We start from the raw sequence: 25,170 nt of genomic DNA, 5'->3' as shown, positions 1-25,170 counted from the left end.
CACCAGGTCTGCATGGTTCAAGTCTCACGTCGTGTCTTAGGCTCTGGAGTGTGCCTTAGGAGAAGCCAGGAACAGGCTTCGAGAGGCAGCCCTGGGAGCAAAGGCGGAGAGCAGACAGAGGCAGGGTCACTGCAGTGGTCCCTGCGGTTATGGTGCCAGAGGATGCTTCCGGGCTTGGAGCCGTTCAGGACATGGAGCTCCCTCTGCAGTCTTCACGTGCGCCAGGTCAAGCGGGAGATCTCGCGGTGAAGCCTGGAGGACAGTTGGGGCTGGCTGCCTGTGGACCTCAGTGTGTTCACCAGATGGTCTGGTGGGACCGCAGGCCAGTGTGTGCCACCAGGCCACTGTCTGAGGTGCTGTCCTCGGTTGCGTCCCAGGTGTGGGGTGCAGCCGTCTGTGGTGGGTGTGTCTGATGAACTCATGGGCCTGGATTCCCTGATGAGCCCGGTATCCCTGGGCTTGCATGCCCTTCTGATTTAAGCCGGTCAGTTCACAGATGGCCATCTTTTATAGCACAGTTTACCTGTCACTTTGTGCCTTATGATTGTGCTTTGCACCTGGGGGCTGTGCTTTTAATACATTTGGTTTCTGTGTTTTGTTTTACATTTGTAGATGGACACAGTACCTGTATTTCTTTTTTTTAACATTTTTATCATATATATATATATATGTATGTCTTTTTTTTGGTTGTAGGTGAACACAGTACCTTTATTTTTAAATTTTTTTTATGTGATGCTGAGGATTGAACCTAGGGCCTCGTGCATGCTAGGCCTACAGAGGCAGAGGAGACCTGCACTAGGACTTCCAGGCTCTTGATCCCCAGGAGAGAGTTTAAAGACACCTCTGGTCTGAGGAGCAGACAGAGCTTCATCATAAAGGGACAGTACACCCTTGAGACTGGAATGTGGCAATCTGACTTCATCAGAGGCCATTTAGAACAGAGGCAGAGCTCTGAGCCTCGTGCACTGGGGGCAGGGGAGCCTCCCTGTGCCTTCCAGCTTCACGATGCCTTGGGCGTGAGAGGTGAAAGTCATCAGGGGTCCTTGCCTGTGGGAACACGGGGGCCATCACTTCCTCCCTTGTGATTCCGAAATGTTGATGCCAAGGAACATGGGGTTTGGCCTTCTGGGAAAACCAAGTGTCCTTTTAAAATGTGCGTGTTATTCTTTAATATGAATTTTGTTTAGACTCAGCGAGGTCATAATCCTCCTCATTCTTTTTACAAAGCAAGAGCTCACCTGAAATTTTAATTATGTGACTGTTCAGGAATCTTTGTACAGATGAGGGTTGTACCCCCGGCTGACTCTCCCAGGACAGTGGCTACTGGCATAATGGTTGACAGTTAACTAATCTCTAAACTGCTTCAATTATCTTGTTTTCCATAGTGAGAAATTTAATTAAAACAGAGTGCAGATTGTGAAAAGGTTATTTATGAAAATGCATTTTAAATGTGAATTGAAAAGCCTAGGGACACCTTTTTATTTTAGATAAAAAATGAAGGTTTTACAATTTTTTAATTTCACTTTACTAAAAGCAAGGGTAAGAGCAGCAGGATGCAGTTTACTGGTAATGTCTGATCAAAAGCCTCATGAGTCAGTCTTCTTCCTAAATTTCTTGAATGGTCGACTTATTTTGGAAACATAAGACTTTAGGAAATAATTCCATTTTAAATATGTGAGTGTAGAGGTGTTCCTCCCCACTCCCCTCTTTAAGCAAAAGCGACAGCAAAAAGCATCTGCTGTAGGGAGCAAGTGCAGGGCTCTAAAGTGACTTTGTAACTGCGGCCTGGACACACTTGTTGTCCTCATAATTAGGCTTTCCATTCCCAGCTAGCACAGTGGTTGCAGAGCATTTGAGCTAACGTGGGGATGTCTCACCCTTCAGTAAGTCTGGCCTGGGCAGGGAGTGGCACTTGAAAAACCACTAGATTAGTTCTTTGTCCTTGTGGTTTTCTACAAGAACCAGGCATCCTGATTTTATCATTTTCTTGAGCATTTAACTAATGTTCATAGAACTCTTTCTATGCCCTCAAGGAAAGCAGAGTCTGGGAAGGAACAGAGTGTAAGGAAGGAATGATTATTTTCTCTCCCACTCTGAGTTCTTAGCTGGGATGGACCTATGTAACAAAAGAAGAACTTCTTGTATGCATAGGAGATGCCCAGGAAATGAGTGCTTGTCAAAGAGATGGTTTATGTATAGCATCTTCAACAAGCAACAGTGCATTTTTAGGGAAGTGACTAGACAAACAAGGACTTTGAGTCTTGGAGGCAGCAACTTGGGGCAAGGCAAGTAAATGGGAGTTAGTTAATGTAAATTCCTCCAGTTCCATTTCAGGCTCAGAAGGGTCTGAGTTGTCTCTAGTGATCAACCTTTGTCCCTGCTGGTGGAGAGAGGAGGGACACATGTAAACACATGTCTAAGTTCTAGACAGGGTAGGGCAGAGAGTTTTTCTCATATCTTCTTGTTCTCATTTGCCCATAGCTCAAAATAATCCTTATGATAACATGGTGACGTATCTGGTTTCCTGCCACAGTCTTCCCCCTTCCTCTGAATCCTTCCAGAGCCCCCTGTTGGTTTTAGGTGGGTAGTCCATTTTCTGGATCCAGGTGTACATATCTTCCTCTGGGTACTTGTCTTAAAGCAGTGTAGTTCCTCCTTGTCTTATTGTTTCCCCTTGGGTTTTAAGTCATTGATGGTACAGGGTATGTCTTTTTATCTGCAGGGCCCCATGTGTAGGATGAACTCAGTGTTTGATGTCTTGACACAGAGGTGGAACACTTACCCTTCAAGATGAGAACACATATAATTGACTTATGTGCAAAGAATACGTAGAGGGACCAAAGAGCATGTGACATTGAGCCCAGCAGGTAGAGGACTGGTGGCACTGGGGCAGGAAGGGCTGGCAGGACAGCCCTTAAAAGATCCTTAGGAGCCACAGCAGTTTAAAATGAACAAAGTAAAATGAAACAGTGTGAAATGCAGGCACCTCACCAGTTGTGCAGTAACCATGGAAGATCAACTGACCAGCAGTGTGACCTTGTGGCTTGGCACAACCCTGAGGTCACTACAGCACAGGCCCAAGTCTGCTTCATGTAGACAGGCTGTTAATCATGGTGGTTACCGGCAATTGGAGACCCAAAACAACTAGTCTCAAGTCCTTGCCCTGCCTTTAATTGCTGTATAACCTTAGTCAAGTTGTGTAACTGTCCTGTGCTTCAGTTTCTAGTCTACAGGTGGAGATATCATGCTTATCTCATGGGGTTGTTATGAAGTTAGATGCATTGACAGATGGAAAGCACTTAGAATAGTACTTGACCCATAAAAAGTAATAAACGAGGAGTATGAGTATTTTAGTTATCATTGGCTCAGAAATCAAATTCTGCGTGCTGGGGTGTAGCACAATGGTAGAGTACTTACCTCGCGTGTGTGAGGCCCTGGGTTTAATTCCCAGTACCACAAAAATATTTAAAAAGCAAACCCAGGAATCTAATTCTGTTTACCAGTGGAGCGCTGGTTTCGGGGAGGACCCTTATGTTGTGCAGACATTGGCATGTGAGAAGCATGACGTCCAGGACCAACACCCCAGCAGCATGGCTGATATCGGAGAGAGGATTTCAGGTGTTGGCTGGGAGAAAGCCCTGGAGGCTCCGCACCGTGTGTATGAATGCAAGACCACACAGCACTTGGGAAGAGTGCCGCTGTCCCTTACAAACCAGCACCTCCTTTCCCAGGGCCTCACAGAGCAGCACAGGGAGGCGTACCAGGGCACTCAGGTCAGCCTGCTGTGGGCAAAATATCTGTCAACAGTAGATGGGATGCAAAATACCATAGGCAGCAGATAAAAAGCAGTTGTTTCTGTATGTGGTGAAATGTATGGATTCCACAAACAAGGCTGAATGAGAGATCCGACACAGAATAGTAGGCAGCCTGGTTCCATTTACATAAAGCTCAAGCAAGTAGAACTCACCAGTGCTGTTGACAACATAGTGCTTCTTTTGGGAGCAGATGATAATGGGAAAGATGCACTTTGTGTGCTTTGGGGACTGTGAGTGGTCTATTCTTGATCCTCTTGTTGGTCACACCTGGTGGTAACCATCTGTGCTCACTTGGTGAGAACCTCTAAACTGTGAGCTTTGAATTCATACCTGTTTCTGTCTTATTTTATGTTTGAATGAGAAGTTTAACAAAATCAGTTTGCAAGTTAAAAGAATTATTCTGGTGGACCAGATACTCTCATTTTATACACAGGCTGTCATTGGACATCAGGCTGCTTTTCCTTTTGAACCCTGGTTGAGGATGGTGGCTGTGGGCCTCTACCAACTCCTAAAGGAGGTTAGCAGGGAAGTGCAATGTACGCTTGAAAGATCAGGACTTGGAAAGTTTAAAAGAAAAATGATGGTTAAAGTCCAGCAAGTCTGGTCAAAGTGGTTGGTGAATCCCCTAGACTTTGGATTGGAACCCAAAACGCTGTCCTCCCAGAGGAAGCCACTGGTCAGCTTCCAGTCCTGTCCTGTGTGGGATGAAGGGTCATCTGGAAGTGTTATTTATCTGACACTTAAAGCAAATATAGATTCACTCTGGTGAAATGTAACTGTGTATATCTAAAAGTAATTTTTATGCATGACTTTAAATAATCCAAATTTAAAGGCATGTAAGAAGTCATTATAACAAAGAAAAGAAAAATAATACAAGACCACAGTAGATTCAGATAGCAAATAGTCTTTTAACTGTGCTCATTATAAGTAAGAAAGTAAAAGTTAGGATAGATTATTTAGGAGAGAATTGTAAAATACAGAAAAAATAAGACATTTTCTCTGGAGGCTAAAGCAGGAGAATTGCAAGTTTGAGGCCAGCCTCAGCAGCCTGACAAACGACCTTGTCTCCAGAGGAAGAAAAAAAAAAAAAAAAAAGGTCTGGGGATGTAGCTTAATGGTGAAGCACCTGTAGGTTCAGTTCTCAGTACTGACAAAAGAAAGAAATTTTTTCAACTAAAAAGTTAAAAAAAAAAAACCTGAAAAGAAAACTAAATAGATGAGTTTAATAGTAGATTAGACACAGCTGAAGAAAGAAATATTTTACTAGAGGTAGAACAATGAAATGCAAACCCAAAACACTGCAAAACAGAATAGCATGAGGCCTCAAGGTCCCAAAGGCCCCCATGGTCTGGCCTCTGTCCCTCTTCCCAGCCCACCCCTTTTACCGCTCGTCCTAGGCCGTTCCTGCTGCATAGCAAATGCCTTGGCTGGAGCGACCTCTGGATAGCAGACCTTCATTTCTGCCTTTCCTGGGGGTGTGTCGTTGAAGCGTCAGTGTCTGGTGAAGGCTTACTTCTTGATACTTCTTGCTGTGTCCTCACATGGCATGAGGGCAAGAGGGAGGTGCAGGACTGAAGGCTGGGCACCCTGAAGCTGCTTCTTTAAGGGCATCAGTCTTATTCCCTGGACAGTACTCCTGGACTCGGTCACGCCCCAGAGGCACCAGCTCTCGGTACACCACTGCAGCTCCCTGTCCCTGATGCTCTGCATACCTTCTTTTTACTGAATGGAATGCTCTATCCCCCAGCCTGCAGTCTGCGTGGCCGGTTCCGTTTCTTCTTTCACATTTGCTCTCCCGTCTCTGGAAGACCTGCCCTGGCTCGTGCATGCTCTCACTATCTAACATATGATATATTTGAAATTCACTTTGTTTGCGTGCTTCCCTACTAGAACATAAACCCCATGAGGACATAGGCTTGTGTTGCGCTTTGTGTGTTTCAGGCTGATCCCCAGTGCTCAAAACAGTGCCTGTGCCTGGCACTTGGCAGGTGTTCAACTGTCTGCCCCGGGGTGTGAAAAACTTCATTTAGCATGGTGCCACCTTGGTATGGACTCTAAAATGCACTTATTCCCTGTTTTCCCCGTCTTTACAGGATTCTGATTAAATATCATATTCTTTAGTTGCTGTTCACAGTTTTTCCTTCCCTGGTTTGTGGGATTTCTGGGTTAGCTTCATTGTTGTTTCATTCTTTTTTTACTGTTCATTGAGCAAGTTTGAAAAATCCAAACAAATGTGATTCTGCCTCAGATATGACCTGAGAGAGGAGATGATGTTCTATGAATAATTAACATAGGTGTATTTTTAAGACTGTATTCAAATGTGAATAAGATGGCAAATAAATGTGAATAAGCTAATCTTGGTCAGTAAGTTCTTTATCTAAAACTCACAGTAGTAAGTTCTATTATATGCAGAATGGACTTGCAGATACTGAATTTTAGACAAATTTTAAGAATTCATCACCTTCTACAAGATAAATACCTGGGCAGTTTTGATTTTTTTTTTTTTCCGAACATAAGAGTGTTATAAGGAATAGGTCTTAAATAAAACAGACCTACCTTCATTGAACAAGAACTGTGCAAATGATTTTTACATTTTTTTGTTAATCTTCCCACAACCATTTGAAACATCCAGAAGTTGTGTTATGATTCCCATTTTAAAAATTGTAAAATCGTGGTTCAGAAAGGTTAGTAGTTTTCTCAAAGTTGTACAGCTAATAAGTGGACAGAGCTGGACTTAGGCCACATCACCATACTCTATAAAGACTGATGTGAAAAAGTGACATTCATTCAAAAGCCATGTAGCATACTCCTGACAGCCATGAAATAAGCTACTGGGCAAGTGATTCAACAAAATAAATGATGTTTAATTAGAATGACTTGGGAAAGATTTCTTATTTAGAATTATTAATATAATGATTTTTAAATTATTAAAATAGCTTGGTTTATATATTGATAGTCATTAATAATATTAATGATTTATACTGTATTAACAAAGATATTACCCAGAACCCCATCTAAAATGAATTTCTGAAGACTTTTTTAGCTTTTTGTTTTGTAAACTCAAAATAATCTCTGTAAGCCTTAACTAAGCTTTTAAGAGTATATTATGTATAAAAACTTGTTATATTTTGAAATGACCACTTATTACCCTAATTAAAGTTTTATATCACATAGTATAATTATTTCCTTTGAAAAGGGCTCAAAACTGAAATCATATTTTTAAATATGATTTTAAAATATATGAAAACAATTTTTCCTGGGTAAAATTGTTATACTTGATTTTACTTGTAACTGAAATAGAATTAAATAGGTCATGCTGTTCCCTTCAACCAGAAGAGCTTCTTTTCAACACAAGATTTCTCTGGTGCTTAGCAGTAGACTGGTTTAGGTTTAAGATCAGGAGTGGCACCTGCAGACTCTGCCTGTATTAGAACATTTGCCCTTCCTGTAGCCTGGCTTCCACCCTCTGTCCAGATGATGAACTGCCAGTTTAGTATCATTTATAAGCTAAAAACTTAGATGTGTAGCTTCTTCTCAAGCATGGCCCTTTTAATGAGGCAAGAATATGAAGTACTCATTCCTGGTGCCCGTTTATTCTGTATTTTATGTGTTCAAGGGTAGTAGTACTAGGAATGAAACTCAGGGCACTTTACCACTTTTTCTTTTCATTTTTAAATTTGAAACTGTCTTGCTAAGTTACTGAAGCTGGTCTTGATCTTGCCGTCCTCCTGCCCCAGCCTCCTGAGTCACTGGGGTTACAGGTATGCGCCACTGCATCTGACTCTTCTTTATGTTTAATAATGGGTTCTGACTCTTGGAAATAGAATATAGAGTTCCAAAGGGAATTTTTTCCTCAGGGAAGGGAATGTAAGATTGATATTTAATGTTTCACAGGAGAGTTCTCCTTACCATAATGTATAATAATTTAATATATACTGATCATCTGTAGTAGCTGCTTAGTTCACAGTCATCTCTAAGAATAGTTTCCTGCCATTGGGTTGTTAATTAGTTCCTCTCTTTATTCACTCAGCAGACATGACTGTGTGCTTCCTGTGGCCAGAGAGTAGAACACAGTCTGGTCCCTACCTTTAAGACCCTGGAAGAGTAGTGAGATGGAGAGGAGCCACGAAACAACTGCAGGTGCCTTGCAGATGCACGTCAGCAACTATTAGAAGGCCACAGAGGAGGAGTCTGCTTCAGCCTTGACTCCTGGTGGGCCTACCGCAAGTGACCTGGGAGGGCAGCGGGGAGGAGAGGGTGGGTATGGCAGGCAGAGCTTTCCAGGGCCTGGGCGAGGTCCTGCCTCATGGCAGGCAGGCAGAGAGCCAGCCCTGGCCCTGGGTGGTCAGGAACAAAAGGGACGATCAGCCAGAAAATAACTCAGCCGAGTCTTGGTTAAAATGAGAAAGGGCCATGGACACAGGAGCAGGGTAGTCTGGGACTAGGCACTTGGGGCTTAGCAGTCTCTTCTCTCCACTCTTCTTATCTTCCAGAGTACTGAAATGGTTGCTCATTTTTTCTTATTTACATCATTTAACATTATAAAAATTCGCCTTTACATTCTTCTGAGGCTAAAGTAGGAATTTTTAAAAATAGTGAAAGTATTGTTATGATTCAATATATAACCAAGTGGAATAATAAAATATAGTATAGAAGGGATGTTAAAGATTTAGTTCAAACATACATCTGAGTTTGGAATCTATCCGTCAAGAAGCTTGCCAGAACCTGGGCTGGAACTCACTACGTTTCCCCGTTGACACTGCTCCAGTGTGCTGACAGATTCTCTTTACACTGGAAATCTTGTGTGATTTCTTGCATTTCTGTATGTTCTCGTAGAGAACATTCCAGTTGTGATGTGGTGACCTGTCTGCATGGCAGCTTCATTTTTGCCTCTTCCAGTTCACGTGCTGCTTCCCTCTGTACTCATCCTGTCTGCCTAGTGAACTTTTGGGGATGAAGCTCAAATGAGCCCTCAATTCTGTCATAGCTTCCCAGTCCCTGCAGACAGGCTGTGGCACCTGCGTGGTGTGTAGACCTTGTGTCAGTGGACCCAACACACGTGCCTGCCTCCCCCTGCTGCACATACCTGGCTGGCTTGTTGTCCCTGCTCCAGGAGGAAGTGGGTTGTCTCATCGATGCCTTTGCCCAACACAGTCATGCACATGGGGACACTCTTTCAGGCTGCAGGTTACCCGTCTCCATGGTCTCTTCCCACCCGTCTTCCCTTCTGTCCTGAGTGCTTCTTTGCTTCTTCAGAGCTCTAGCCATCCTCAGGTGGTGGAAACTGAGGAAACCAGGCATGTCGATTACTGGAAGCCACTACCCAGCTTCCCCTGGAAGAAGCCTACAGAGGTGTCCTGCTGTCAGGATGCAGCCGTCCTTTTACCCCCTGCTTCCACTCCTGAAACAGTGTGGGACCTGTGAGCAAAGCACTGCCCAGGAGGCGTGGCCAACCCGAGGCCCTTCTGCCTGGACAGGATCAGCACTCACTGCCTCGCCACCCCATTATCCTTCCAGCCAGCTCAAAATATCCCTTTTACCTCTTAAGTCTGTCACACCTATCCCTTCCTCTTCATGCCCAAGGTGAGGAATTATCAGGCTCTTCAGTGTCCTTCAGAGCTTCTCCCCTGGACCACCATGGCATCCCAGCTATCACGTTGGCCATCTGGTTCATCCCATCTGAGCATCCCATCATTATGAAATAAATTCAGTGAGAACTGCAGGTTCAATCTTTCAGTCTTCAGTATGAAACACTAAAGTTAGTAATTCAGTGACAAATTGAAAATTGAAACAAATTGCTAGTATCATAACAACTAACTGAATAATTGAGGTGATACTAAATGATGTAACTGTAGAGTTAAAAAAGTGGATAGTTGGTATTTTAGTGAATTTTTGAAATTGTAGTCATTTACGATCTTAATTCTTTAAATAAGCACATTCTTTCCAAACTACCAACAAATTACTAAAGAAACCATCATCTACACATTTTGCCAATCTGGATGCAGGGTGCCATGGCCTCATTGTGAGTCCGCCTTCTCGATGGCCATTCTGCTGCAGGCCCACATGCCTTTGAGGGAAGTTTCGAACACAGGTGAATTGTGTGGCTGGGAATCCCAGCCTGTATTCTCTGATGGGTCCTTCATGTCCTGGTCTGTGGCTTCTCAGCGCCTTCTTCCTGCTCTCCTCCACTTGCATTCACGAGATACCTGCAGGCTGTGTGCCTCCCTGTTTGAGAAGGGCTTGTCTGTACTGCCGTTGTTTTACACCTGCTGTTCCTTCTGCCTGGCTTTGATCTTTAATGACTTTCCCCTGCAGCTTTTGCTTTTCTGTACTTTGAAACTAAACTCTAACATTGACATTTCCGGGAGACTTCCTTCCCATTCCCCTTTTCCGCCAACTGGGCTAGTCCGTCCCACCTCAGTGCTTACCTTGGACGTTTGAATTTTAGTTGTCTCCTCACTTGTCTGTATCTCTGTCCCACCCCATCTCATGCCAGCGAACCCACTAGACTGCAGATCCTTTCCATCCAGGGCATATAGCTGGCTGCCAGAAACTGGGGAGGGTGCAACATGAGAACTTTTTAAATTTTTTTTTATAAACAGTAATGTTCCTTTTGTTAAGAGATGCCAGCTTCCTTTAATTTTATTCATTTGTCCGAATTTATGTTTACATTTTGCTGCTTCCCTGGTAACCAGAATCATCTCAGAATACTGCAGTTTTCTTTACTCATGGGCCACTGGCAGAGCAAGCCAGCTTAGGGATTGACCTCTAGCTTCCTTGGGGAGCCTGGTGGCTGGCATTTATGTTGTAACCTCATCCCTAACTTTTATTGTTGCCTTTCCCCATTTAAAGAGTACTCATTTCTTATTCTATGTTGTTTCTAAAGCCCAGAACAAATACTCAGTTCATCTTTTGTAATATAATGTTTTTAAAATATAGGCACACATTTATGTATCATGTCTTAAGCCTACAAAATTAGTACTCTTCCATCACGTTAGTGCTTGTTGTACAAAATCAGAAGCATTCCACTTTGACTTTCTGTTTAGATGTTTGTTTTTCTAAGACACATAATGAATTTAGTTCTTTTATTTAATAATGTTTTTAAAAGAGAATATGTGTAATGGTCAAATCAGAGCAATTAGCATTTCCATCTCCTTAAACATTTAGCAAACCATTACATGGTATCCTAAAATATGTACAATATGTACAATTTTTAAAATTGAAGAGAGTAAGGCAATCCCTTCAGAACCAGTCATTGGGCTCTAACCCTTACAGCAGTAGCGGCTGCTGATGTTCATCTGTGACCTGTATGAGGAATCCGGGGGAGAGATCTGCCTGGGTAACACTGCACTGGAATGAGTAGTAACTCTCCTTTACAAACTCTTCACATGTGTCAGGCATTGTGGTGGAATGTGTGCACACATGTGTCTATCATTTCTCATTCCTTCAAAATACTTCTAAGAAGCCAGGCAGTGGCACACGTCTGCAGTCCCAGCTACTTTGGAGTCTTGAGGCAGATAGATCATAAGTTGGAAGCCAGTCTCTGCAACTCAGTGAGAGATCCCGTTTCAAAAAGGAATGGAAGAAGGATGGATTGTGTAGAGGGAAATGAGGGTTGGGGGGGCGGGGGAAGGAAAGATAATAGAATGAGACAAACATCATTACCCTGTGTACTTGTATGATTATGCAAATGGCATGACTCTACTTCATGTACAACCAGAGAAACAGTAGTCGTACCCCAGTTGTGTACAATGAATGTTGTGTACCCCAGTTGTGTACAAAAACGGGGTGGGGAGTGTAGTTCAATGGCGATGTGCTTATGCAGCTGTGGGAAAGTCCTGGATTCTACTGACAGTATCACACCCACAAAAAAGTGTTCATAATAATTTGCATTTTAAAGGTAAAAAAGCAGATTCTGGTAAATAGATGAGCTTGGAAAAATTGAGACCAAATTGCAGAATCTCATCTGACCCTAGATGCTTTCTCTTATAACTAGCCTACATTTCCCTCTTGAAGAAGTCTCATGTATCCTCCCTCTTCAATCAATTCAGTTTACATTGGTAATATTGATTTTCTAAGATGTTATTTCTAAGTTCATTTTAATATTAAGAAAATACTAATAAATCCAAGGTCACTGCGTAATTAACCCTGGGAACTCAGAATCAGTCATACACATTTACACATTCATGGACTTAAATGTCATCCAGGGACACACATCTTATTTGAGCTTACAGAAAAATCATTTTTCTAGAATTTTTAAAATTCCACTGTACTTTTAAAATAACCATAGCATGCTTTTTTATGTCTTCAGCTTGTGCTGAGTTTGAAATGTACCCCCAGTGGAACTAGGTGTTTCTTTTAGGTTGAGTCATAATTGTTGAGTCGTAAGAGTTCTTTATATTTTCTGGATACTAGACCATTATCGGATATATGGTTTGCAGATATTTTCTCCAATACTATTAGATTTTTTAACTTTCTTATTAGTGTCTATTGAAAGATAAAGGTTTATTTGATTAACTGTTTTATCTATATTTTCTTCAGCCATTTGTACTTTTGGCAGCATATCTAAGGAATTAGTGACTGATTATGATCACAGAGATTTATACCTATGCTTTTTTTTCCTAATAATTTTATAATTTTGGTTCATATCCTTAGATATGTGATGTGCTTTGTATGATTTTTGTATGTGTTGTGAGGTAAGAATCCAACTTTATTCTTTTACATGTGGACATCCAGTTGTTCCAGCAGTGTTTGTTGAAAAGACTATTCCATCCTCCAGTGAATGTCTTGGTACCTGTGTTGAAAAAGAATTGAGTGCAAAGATCAAAGGCTTATTTCTGAATTCTCAATTTTATTCTATTGATCCGTGTGTCTCTGCCAGTAGTACCTTGTTTTTACTAATTCAACTTTGCTGTAAATTTTAAAAATGGGAAAACGTATGATCTTCCCTAGAGAGTGTTCCATGTACATTTGAGATGAATGCATAATCTACTTTGATTGGGTGTAGTGTCCTATAGATGCCTATCAGGTGTGATGGTTTCTTTGGTTATTCAGAACTGCTAGGTTTTGTCTCGTGCATTTTGAACTGCTGGGTTTTGCCTCATGTTATTAGGAATGTGTGCTAATTGTTTTGGGTTAGCTTTTCTATCTTTAGCAAATTTAATGAGAAATTTTATCTTAAAATCTGTTCTGTCTGATGTTTAGGATTATAGCTACTCAAGCTCTTTTGGGAAGTTACTATTTTCATGGTATATCTTCTTTCACCCTTCTTCTTTTAACCTGTTTTTATCTCTGAATCCAAAATGTACCTTTTGTGGGCAGCCTATCCTTGGATAAAGCCTGTTAGCTTATCTAATCCTTTTTTTTTTTCTGCTGTAATTACTAATAAGGCAGGATTTACATCTCTCATCTTGCTCTTTGTTTTTTGTGTCTTTTGTAATTATTGCCTTTTTTATGCTAGTTGGTGTTTTTATTTTTATTTGTTTTGTTCTTTTACTGTATCACTTGACTTTCCTTGTTACTTTTCTAAATTTTTGTTTTTGTATTATTTTCTAAACATACATTGGGAATTACAATTTACATCCGAATTTACAGAGTGATGGAGATTTTAGAATTGTACCCACTTAATTTTTAAAAATTTTTTTAATTTGTTCTAATTAGTTGTACATGACAGCAGAATGCATGTATACATTTTTATAGATCATACATCAATGGAGTGTAATTTCTCATTTTTCTGATTATACATATTGTAGGATCACATTGGTCATGTAGTCATACATGTACATGAGGTAATACTGCCTGTTTCACTCTACTATCCTTCCTACCCCCATACCCCTTCCCCTCCTTACATTCCCCTCTACCTAATATAAAGTATAATAAAGTATTTTTTAACAGTACATAAAAACTTTCCTCCCTACAGCTGCATTCTCTCCCACCATTGTGTTGGTGTCATGTCCTTATGTCTTCATACATTTATAATTATGTCTTCTCGCAGGTGTACTTCAAATCAGATAGCAGAATTATAAACAAGAATTCATTTATAATCCTTTTATTTTTTTGATACCAGGAATTGAACTTAGGGGTACTGGACCATCAAGCCCCATCCCCAGCCCTATTTTGTATTTTATTTAGAGACAGGGTCTCCCGGGGTTGCTTAGCTTCTTACTTTGGCAGAGGCTGGCTTTGAACTCATGATCCTCCTGTCTCAGCCTCCTGAGCCGCTGGGATTATAGGAGTGTGCCACTGCACCTAGCTTATATTCTCTTTTTTATTTTCCTAAATATTTACCTCTCCCAGTATTCTTTGTTTTTTCATGTCGATTCAAGCTACTGACCTTTCCTTTGCCTGAAAGGACTCCTCACAGTGGTTTTTTAAAAGCATATCTGCAAGTGAAACATTTTCTCAATTTAAGATAGCTATCTTAAATTCTTTGGTGAATTCAGACTGAGCTTTTCGGGGGACAATTTGTATTGAATTTTTTTATAGAAAACATTTTTCATGTTTCTTTGCATGTCTTTTTTTGTTAAAACTTTAATATAATTTATCAACTATAAAATCAAGTTTTACAGGGTTTGTCAGTTTTGTTATGTGTTACTGATTTCTCGAAACCAATTCTGTAACGTCTTTATTTATCACGTATTAACACTGAAGTTTAGTGTTCAACTGCTGCGTGGACAGAGATTTCATTAAATGCCTAAAAACCTAGATTTACCCAGCGCCTATGGATCTATATTGGCACTCACATCCACCTCTCACCCAATCTGCAACTAGCTCTGGGAGAGCCTCCATTTCCTGCCAGTGCTGAGTCTCAGGAGAGAGCCCTCTGGGTCTCCTCAGGTCCCAGCCTTCCCTGGTGTGGATGTGGCCTTCTAGTTTTCAGAGTTCTTCAACGTTTATATGGATATTTCATCCCCCTCTTTTCCTTTTAAGTGTTTTGGTCAGCCTGTTTTTTCCAGTTCTTCTACACTACCTTAGACAGCTAAAATTGTAAAACAATTGCTTCTAACCCTTTTCTTGAGACACCCTGAGGATAGATAGGCTTTGTGCCCAGGGTGAGCCCGGAGCTGGGTCACCTCAGGTAGTTCTGGGGTTGGTTGGAGGAGTTCCAGCCCAGCTCTGAGCGCCTCCCCGGCCTCCACACTGCTGCCTCTTCTGCTGTTGGTGCACAAGCTCCTGCCTAGTGAGGCTGCAGGTAGCAGCAGGCCAAGTTAGAGATCACAAAGCTCACTGCTGCTCTTACCAAGATTCAGCCATTTGTTAAAAAAGAAAGTGCACCCTAAATCTCTGCAGTCCATTGTTAAATTTTCATCATCCTGAAAATGGTGATCTTAGCGGTTTTTGTTTTTTTGATATCTCTTTGCTTTGGTGCTTTGGAGTTTCTTACTCTACCATCTGTGCTGAAGTCTCTCCTGTATTTTTCTTTATACTCTAATTAGACATGAATTAGCTGATTTAACAAAAATGTACTAAAAGTATAATGATTTTTTTTCCAGAATATTTTTCTCTGAATGTCTTTGTGTTTCTGTTGTGTTTTAGGACTACGACGATGGATACAGCACTGCGTATGATGAACAGAATTATGATTCCTACGAGAACAGCTACAGTGCTCCAGCTCAGAGGTAAGTCCGTCCTCGCTGCCAGTCCCGTGGACTCCTGCCTTCTGCCTGGGTGTACTCTGGGCCATGGGACAGGCAGTAGGTGAGAGTGATTTGACTTAACCTGTTTTGTTTTTTGTTTCTTCTCATCAGAGAATCACTGTCTGTTTTACCAACTAACATGTATTAACCCACCCAGATGTACTTTTCTGTTAAAGCATTCATGCTTGGGAAACAAAAATTTTATTTATCATAAAAATTTGACTTCAGCATTCAAAGTATTCTGAACAAGAAGGAACAGCCTCAAAGGATGTGACTATTCAGCCTTAAGGCCAAAATAATGTGAGAAATGTAGAAATGCCCTTAGTGCCTGAAGATGAAGGTGCCAGACGTTTTGTTTCCTGCTCATAGAACTTCCTGATTTCTTAGCAGCAATGCTCCTGTTTCCTAACGACTTCAGATTCCTCCTCATGCATAGTGAGTTGGTTCTGATTGCTTTTCTAAAGCAGTGTTTACCCAGAAATAAGTTTCATCAGAATCAGAACAGGCTTTGTAGTTGCCTCTCGTGGAGACGTCCCTCGATGTTGATTGGTTGGTGAAACGAGTGTTTATTCTGCATAGAACATTCCCTAAATGCCTGGAAACCTTTGCTTCATGTTTACAATTTTGAGTGGAGGGCAGAGATAGGCACACATAAAACAGAGTGCTGGTTTGCAGCGGTTATGAAGTGTAGAGAACATGGCCTCTGTACTCACGTTGATGGATGATAGATTCCCACTTGAACTTGCATGGTGGCCCTCAAGCTGGGACTACCCAGGTTCTCTTACTTGTTCACTGTGATGCCTAGGCAGACAAGGGTACTTATAATTTTTTCATTTTTGCTCCCAACAAAGCATTTCCTTTTTAACTTATAATAATTAAGCAGCCTTCAGACTTCAACTGACAGCTGCTCTTTCTGATGCAAGTCTGGGCATCACGTTTGTGTCCTGCGGAGTGCGGGGTAGCAGCCCTCCCAGCGTTGTGGAGCCCTGGAGCTGGCACATCCTGAGCCCTGGAGGAGATGTTTGTAGAGGTGTGGTGCTGCTCCTGTTGTATAGAGGAGGAAAGGCAGCACGGCATTGTATCATCTGCTAAAAATCACACAGTAAGTGGAATGATGAAATTCCAGGTCGGATCTTCTAACTGGAAGCTCCGTACTCTTTATAGATAACTAGGTCTTTCTCAGATTTTGTTTAATAACATAAACATTCACAGGTATTTCAGTTTTTGTCTAAATATCTTGGCAAAGCAAGTTGTCACCTCCAGACCATTTGCCGAGTGCATGGTGCACTTCTGACATGTCATTGGTTGAACTGCATGTGTGGTTTAAGGACCTGGTGTGTTCCAGACACTGTGCTGGTGCATTTGTATTTGATTTGTTTGACCCTCGTGGGCTCCAGTCCTGTCCCCCATGCAGTAGCCGTGGTCATCTGTGATTGAGAGGCCAAGAGCTGAGGGCAGCTCTAATGAAGTGCATGTGCAGTGCAGGAGTGTAGTTCCTCCTGGCCTCTTGCTTTTCTGATACTTGACATAAAGAACCAGGTTCACACATTTGCCCTGTTGAGTGCTGTGGTCTGTGGAGGAGGGCGATGCCACAGCGTCAACACTGGTGAGCGAACAGACGACGGGAAGGAGCCTGCATGGACTTAGGGCCTGTTCTCAGGCATGGAATTGACCGTGTTTTGTTCAGTCCAAAAGACGGTAGCAAGAATTACTGTGCATGAGAAGTTGAGGCTCAGGCAAGTAGTTGACTAACCCCAATGGGAACCCGACCTACAGAGCCTGTGGTCTTTTTGCTTTAAGCGGTGATGATATGGTAGTATGACTGACTGTAGCATCCATTCCCGTTCCTTGGGTCATTCATTCAGTCACTGTTTGTTGAATGTGTATTTTGTGTTAGGCACTGTGCTTGATGATTGCAGAGGAAGGATCAAGACAAGACCTTATCCCTGAAAGCCTCCCTGGCCGGGAGGAAATGAGCACACATATTTAAATGCAACTTAGTATGGTAATCCCTGAGGAGAAATTCAGTATTCCCATTAAAAGACAGTGCTGAATTCTGATTTGGAACCTGGAGGCATATCCCTGAGAAGGTGAAGGATAAGTAGAAGTCCCCAGGTGACAAACAGAGAAGCAAGTTCCACAGAGCAAGCCTAGGCAGACACAGAGACATGGAACAAAAGCATCATCATTTCAGTGCGGCTATGGCATGTGTGCACGGGAGGAGCAGCGGGCATGTCCCCTAGAGCATGTGATGCCCAGGAGGAGCGGGGAGAGGGCGAGGAGGCCGGAGGAGGGGCGTGCCCTCCTCAGGGCCGTCATAAGAAGCCCTGAAGAGTTACACACAAGCAAATGATGTGCTTAGACTCGAATTTAGAGAAATTAATTAGCTGACATTGTAGAGCCTGGATTGGCAGATGGCGAGCCCAGGGGCAGACCAGTGAAGAAGCGTGTGCATTATAAATTATAAGCCCTTAAATGTCAGGAAAGACTCGCTAGGGGAAGCATCCTGCAAGACAGCCAAGTACCTTTTCAGACTGATCTTTCTAGGGCTGCAGCTTGTCCTACCTGAAGAAGTAGGAAATCACATGGTCACTGCAGTGTGGTCAGTGCAGAGGCCACTGTTGGCTGGGCACACCAGTCACTCAGTAATCCAAGTAATATGCACAATAGACATCTCTTTTTTGAGAAGTTGCATGATTTGCTTGAAACCATACACTGAGAAGCAAAGGAGCAGCTCGGAGCCTCCACTGCTGAGCCCACCGCTCTTTTCACAGTGTTCCCAGCTGCTCCACACCGCCAAGTGGCGACTGAAGCGAGGGCCCTTGTCGTGGAGTTGGGCGGGGAATTGGGTCCTGTGCTGTTATTAGCTTGCCAGTGGTGCTGTGACAAAAGTGCCGAGTCTGGGACTTCAGTGACAGAAATCTATTTTCCCATGGTTCTTGAGCTGAGAGGTCAAAATCAAAGTGCTGCACGGTGTGTTTCTGGAGGTTTTTCTCCTTGGCTTACACACAGTCACCTTTGCCCTGTGTCCTCACAGGATCGTCCTCTGTGTGCGCACCCCTAGCGTCTTTGTGTTTCCCTGTTTTCTCCTCTAAGAACTCCAGTCAGAAACGGGTGTGATGGCTCATACCTGTGATCCCAGCTCTGGAGAGACGGAGGCCGAGTCAGGAGGAATACAGGTTCAAGGCCCACCTAGGCATCATGGTGAGATCCTAATCTCAAAAAAAAAAAAAAAAAAAAAAAAGTAGAAATTAGTTAGAATCCACCCCTAAGGGCCTCATTTCAATGCAACTCACCTTGTAAATGCCTCATATAAACCAAATTGAATTAGCTCTAGTATTTACCAGTGGGCACTAACAAGGAATTCAGCCTCACTGTCCTCTTCAGTTATGGAGTGACTACTTTGTGACTGGCACTATTTCATGGACTTTAGTAAATTGTCTCTCCCTTCAGTCTGAACATGTCTCCATTGAATGAAGTTAAGGGAGGTCATGTTGCTTATAAACCCTCTCGAGGCCGAGCGGAGGTGCAGCTCCTTCTGTCCCCACGCATTCTCTTGAGTGCTGTTCTCCTTTGCCTCCTCTCTCCCTCGCCATAGTTTTTATTTCAGTTGCTGCAACTAATTCTTACTTGTATTTCTCTTATACGGTATTAAAATGCCTAATATTTATGATGCTTTTTAATCTTTTAGGCATTATGCTTAAATCCAAACTGGATTTGAGTTTTGCCTTATCAGGCCTAGGCTGTCTTAAACAGAATTTCATTCACACTACATAGTAAAGTTGTAGACTTAACTACTGAAATTAAGAACTTTGCTTTTCCCACTTTATATTAAATCCTTTCAGCAGGTATCATCTCATCCCGTGCTCTAAGGAACATATAGTCTCAGGTGTTGAGTGGTAGATTATACTATGTAATATCTATGGTCTTGATTTTGACACTTTAGTGTCTATAAAATTACTTTCATACTTTAATAATTCTGTGTTCAAAATTTGAAAGTACCTCTTGTGTCACAGGTGCAATTGAGGACTTCCTAGTTAGCCCTGCCTCTTAAAGACAAGGCTGTTGGTGTCACCTGACACATCCTGATGTAGGACAGCACTGAACAGAGATTGACCCCGCACTGTCCGCTGTGGGTGCCACTAGCATGGACATGGGGCATCAGGCATGTGGCCTAGACGTGTAGCAAGTGTAAAACTACACTGGGTTCTAGAGACTTCATATGAAGAAAAAGAATGTAAAATAGGTGCATCGTTAAAATTAATTTTACCCATTTATTTTTACTGTTTCTTAAATGTGACAACTAGAAGGTTTTCAGTGACAGATGTGGCTGTTACTTTTCCTTAGGACTGGGTTGAGCAGTGCTGGCAGAGCCCGTCTCTGGCTCCACAGCACAGGGAGTGCTCCCCAGGCTGGGCACATTCACCCGGAGTAGGCAGAGACCTGCTGGGAACAGAGAGCAGTGGAGAGTCTCCACTCATGTTCGTGTCCTTCAAATTTCCATTTTAGTTTTTATACTTCAAGATGTAGCCATAACATTGCAGTGCACGTAGGCCAGTACAGTTACAAGTTCAGAGACGCTTTTCTTATACAGGTGCATTGTAACAACATCTGGAGATGAATATCTGCAGACTCCTACAGACCCGACTTCAGACCCCAGCTTTAACATTTACTGGCTGTGGATTTGGGGCAAGCTATTTTACCTTTCTGCCTCAATTTATATGATGTTAAGCTGTTAGTTTTTTGTTTTGTTTTGGGGGGATATTTAGGGTGCTGAGGACTGACCCTGGGGTCTTGTGCATGCCTGTGAGCACTTTACCACGAGCTACACACCAGCAGTAACTTCTGGTTTCTATTTGAACGTTGGCCCAGGGATCGAAAGAGACAGGAAAGCTCGTAGGTAACTGTAGAAGGAATGTCACCTGTTCTCCTGCCTCTGCTCGAGGTCTAGTGCCAGGAGTCAGGTAAAGTCAGTAGCACAGGGAGGCCGCGTGGACCGGCCTTGAGTCCTGCCACAGGGCTTCATAGCTTCTGCCTCCCACTTCACACAGGTGTCTACAAAGAGCAAGCACTTGGGTGACGGTAGAGGGCTGCCGAGAGCCCGGAGAACAGCATACCTGGCAAAAGACTTCTCCCTGCGCTGTGGTTGGTCTCTGTATCTGCTATAACTTGGGAGTCAGGATCGCTCACCTGAAAACAAAGCAGAAGGAGACAGCAGGGGACAGGGCTGCCCCTTGTATCTTACCTGCTGGGTGGAAGTGCTCCTTTCAGAAGTGACTGTTTTTTGGTACTGGGGATGGAACCTGGGGTGCTTAGCTACTGAGCTACATCCCAGCCATTTTTTTATTTTGAGACAGGGTTTCACCAAATTGCCCAGTCTGGCCTTGAACTTGTGATCCTCCTGCCTTGGCCTCCTGAGTTTCTGGGGTTGCAGGCTTGTGTCACCATGCTCAACCAGAAATGGCTTTTAAGCTTCCTAGTTGCTGATCATTTCATGACACTGGACATTGCCGAAAGTTTCTTCAGGTGGTTTTACAAATTTGAATTCTCTTCTCCGAATTTTCCATGCTCTGTGTTAGAGTACATTTGACAGTACTACCAAGGGATCAAAGTCCACTGATGTTCAGCTGCACTGCCCCATTGATTTTTGTAATGATCTTAACAATGCTGATATTGTTGTATAAAATAGAACATTGTTTATCTAATTTCACACATTTAGTGAATAGCAAGATGTCGACAGGATTACTATGAATAGAAATATAAACTAGTCTTTACGATATTGGAATTGTTCTAATATACACTGGCTCAAAAGCAATCATTGATTACTTCCTGTGGACACCCAGCCTCAGTGGATGAGGAGCAGGTGGTAATGTCCTCAGCCCTCAGGCCCTGCCCTGGCCTGCCTCCCTGACCAAACCTTTGCAGATACCATGACTTTGATGCCTAGAGAGGGCTTATAAATGCTTCCATCTCATTCTAAGCTCGGTGGAATTCGTTTACACTCGATGTCTCCTTTGTATTTCTGTTAACAGTCAACAATATTTTAGTCAGTTTCTGAATAATTGTAAAGTCTCCAAAGAAGTGTTTGACTCCTGTAATGATCATAAAGTAAGTGAAGTTCTCCTCATCCCTGAGGGCATGTGGGTGTAGTACATTCAGCTTCAGGACCAATTTACTTCCTCACTCATGTGTTAATTTTCCTTAGCACTCTGTGGTTCCATAGGATCTCCAAGTATGTTTCGTTCTTCCAAATCTCTATGATTTTCATGAGAATACTTTTTTGTTGTTTCATTTTTGTTGTTGTTGTCTCATTTTTTTTCTCCCACATTTTTTATTGGTGCATTACAGTTGTACATACTGATGGGATTTTCGTTACATATTTGTACATACATGGAGTACACAATACAGTGGCCACTGTCACTCCCCAGCACTTCCCTCCATGAAAATACTTCAAATTCCTGAAAAAATAATTTAGAATTGCAGCTGTTATGTTGGAGGATGCAGTAAACTTATTAAAGTTAGGTCGCAGCCATCTCACCTCCTTCATATGTGTCATCCACAGTTGTCATGATGACCCTGCGTGGTTGCTTTTTCTTTACGAGGAAACCGAGAATCGAGCAATTTGGCAACTTTCCCAATACACAGCAGAAAAGTACTTGAGTCTGTGTTTTTGTCTGATCAGCCATCTAAGAAAAATTTTATATTATAAAATAATTGACTCTTTTTATGACAAAGCAACACCCTTTTTTGGATAAAGCCCCTTCATCCAAACAGAATAGAAAGAGTGATGGAAGTTGTCAGAAGCTGAGAATGCTCCTGGTGTATTCAGACGTCAAATCCAGGAGAGCAGTGAGACAGAGATCAATGTTACCTTGCGCCTGCTCTCTCATTTATGGCTGTCTGTTGGCAGCTGTAGCAGTATGGATCCAATTAATTCTTCTCCAGAGCTGACCTGTGGAGGTCTGAAAAAATTTAGAATTCTTACTTTGGAAGCAATGAACTATTGTTTAACTGAAGATGTTACAATTTAACCATCAGTAATACTGTCTTTTGGAAAATAACACTTTGTATTAGGGATTAGCTGTTTAGGACTTCTAAAATCAGTATGTAATGATTTGGTCTAGATTAAAATGTTTTTCAGTCATCCTTGTAAACTTTTTGTCAGACGTGTTTTTTTTCCTTTGAGGCAGCCATCCCAGGGCCTCCCGGCCGCCAAGTGCACGCAGCACCGCAGGGGCGTCCCCAGCCTATCAGGTGTGCTTTTACATAGTCTGGCCCTTTGGATCTTTGGCAGCTTGCTGCACAACTCCTGAAGGAACCTCTTAGTTCAAACTGAGCCTTGTAAGCTATCAACAAACATGTTCCTAATACAGTACTAGTTAGTTAGTGTCAAAAAGCAGAGATAACCCCAAATTATACCACATACCTGTAAATTCCTTCTCAGTAGAAGACCTGAGGAAAGTGAAAAGGGAGGTCCGTGGTGGAAACCTGACGCTTCGTTGCTGTTGAGAAGGGAAGCGTCCAGTGACATTGTCCAGGCACAGCTAGAAGACTGTTAGCTCCCTGGTGATGGATGTGGGGACCCGGTGAAGGAGACAGACGGGCTCAAGTGCAAGCAACACGGGCACGAGGAAGTTCCCAGCCACGGAGCCAGCGGGTGTCCGTGGATGGAAACGTCACAGTGCACAGGACCTGCTCTGCCCTGACTCAGCGGGACTGGGGCTGAGGGCATGCCAGGCCAGCAGATGGCCCTGGGGAGGGTGGGCACAGGGAGCCCAGCCACTGTCAGAACGTGAGAGCTTGCTAAACTGAGAGCAGAATTCTTCCCTGATACTGAGATTACAAGGAACTCTGCAGATGGGCTTAGGAGACGCTAAGGACTGACAGGGAAAAGCGAGGAAGCAGCCCAAGGCCAAGGTGATAACAAGTATTGATATTGATAGTTATTACCATGCATTGACCAGCTACTGTAACGTATTAGTCACCACTAAGAATGAAGCTTCTCCTCTGATCTTAATTTTAACATGAAAAGGTGGATATTATCATCACATTTTATTCTTGAGAAAATAGAGATTATGTAAGTTGCTCAGGTCACACACTTAGTGACACTATGAACTTCAAGCTTCTCTTTCTTTCCATTATGCTAGTGTTTTTCTTCTGTTTATAAGGGTGCAGAGTGGGGCAGGGTGGAGGTACTCGGAATTGAACCCAGGTTGCTTTACCTCTGAGCTTCATCCCCAGCTCTTTATATTTATGTATTTTTTATTTTGAGACAGGGTTTCACTAAGTTGTCAAGGATCTGAGTCACTGAGGCTGACCTCAAACTTACAATCCTCCTTCAGCCTCCTGAGTTGCTGGGATTACAGGTGTGCACTACCACACCTGCTATGGCAGGGCTTTCCAAAGACCAGTGAATACATCACTGCTGTGATTTTAGATGTACAGATATACGTGGTCACATTCTTTTAAATATCGGATTTTTTATTGAAAAAGTAAATTTGGTTCTTGCATGTATGATTTTTATGAATATTATTGCTATAATTGAATCATAGTAAATTCATTAAAATTTAAAGAAAGTCAGTATAGAGAGTAATATTCAGTTTCTAATAGAATAGGTGTACATGGGGATGGCAGAGGTCCTAGAGTGTCCATGAATGCAAACACCACGTCCACGTGAGGGATGGCTGCTGCTCCTGGAAGTTTACTAAATCAGTCTGAGGACCACCTTGTTGCCCAAGTACACTTGATCCCTCCCTTGTACTGGAAATAAATCCAGAGGCTTTGTAGCTTCATCAGGAAGTTTCTCAGAATCAGTCTTGTGGGAAACAAAGGGATTTTTTTTTCAAGATTTGTTAATAAATGTTGACAGAATCAAATACCTGTGAGTACTCAGCAAGTGCTCTCATGCCTGTCCTTCCCAATCCCTCAGGAGGACTGTCAGTCCTTAGTTTTATGATTAAGGAGACCCATGAATTTGCACTTGACCAAGCCCTGCAGCTGAGAAGAGGGGCTTCATGCCCAGCTCTCCTCAGGAGCAAGTCCCCGTTCTTCTGCTTCTCTGGAAGGAAAGCAGGGCAACATGAAGAACAGGGATGCTGTCGATGTGGAGAGCACCGGAAGTGCTGGCCTCCCTGCTGGAGTCTGTGCTGGACCTCCAGGTGTGTCCGGAGGCACCGCTGGGCAGAGACGTGCTAGTGGCAGTACGTCAGCTGCCTCTGTCAGCGCGCCCCTTCATGTTCCTGAGGGTACATGAGATCTGTCACTGAGGGATTGCAGAGTAATGGCAGTGTGTGAAAACAGTCCACCGGGGGTGTACTACATCACTTGGATTTAGCGCTGCCATCTGCTTAATAGCATGGAGAAGACTACAGTGGCACTTGTGATCAGCCACTCAAAGCAGTGACAGATGCCACGCAGAGCGAGCACCAGGAAAAGAGGCTTGTTACCAAATGCAGATTGTGTGACGAGTCTTCTGAGGAGAGTGCACGTGCTGGTTATCAGACTCTGGTTTAGCACTAAGATAAAGTTCACTAGTGCTTCTCTCCATGTTTCTTCCTCTGTTTTTCAAGCCTTCTTAAAATGTATATTGCTTTCTAACAAAATCTTTCTGACAAATCTTCATATATATTCTTTGGTGAAAGAATTATTTTATTTATAACTTTTTAAGAATTTCTGAGTCCTCGGTGTAGGTGGTGTGACTTTGTAAAGAAAGCAGTAAC

At 42.7% G+C, this 25,170-nt stretch overlaps 1 protein-coding gene across 1 annotated transcript in view; it reads left to right on the top strand.

The window, feature by feature from the left end:
- Khdrbs3 (KH RNA binding domain containing, signal transduction associated 3) overlaps window positions 1-25,170 on the top strand; it is a 168,275-nt gene that overhangs the window by 103,932 nt on the left and 39,173 nt on the right. Inside the window, exon 7 of the mRNA XM_047560381.1 lies at window positions 15,351-15,433. Coding sequence (XP_047416337.1) covers window positions 15,351-15,433 — 83 coding nt within the window. The remainder of the gene's footprint in view (window positions 1-15,350; window positions 15,434-25,170) is intronic.

Source organism: Sciurus carolinensis, chromosome 1 (genome assembly GCF_902686445.1).
Source record: "Sciurus carolinensis chromosome 1, mSciCar1.2, whole genome shotgun sequence".
Lineage (NCBI taxonomy): Eukaryota > Metazoa > Chordata > Mammalia > Rodentia > Sciuridae > Sciurus > Sciurus carolinensis.
The sequence above is the reverse complement of the archived record's forward strand: the minus strand, read 5'-3'. Positions and strand labels throughout refer to the sequence as shown.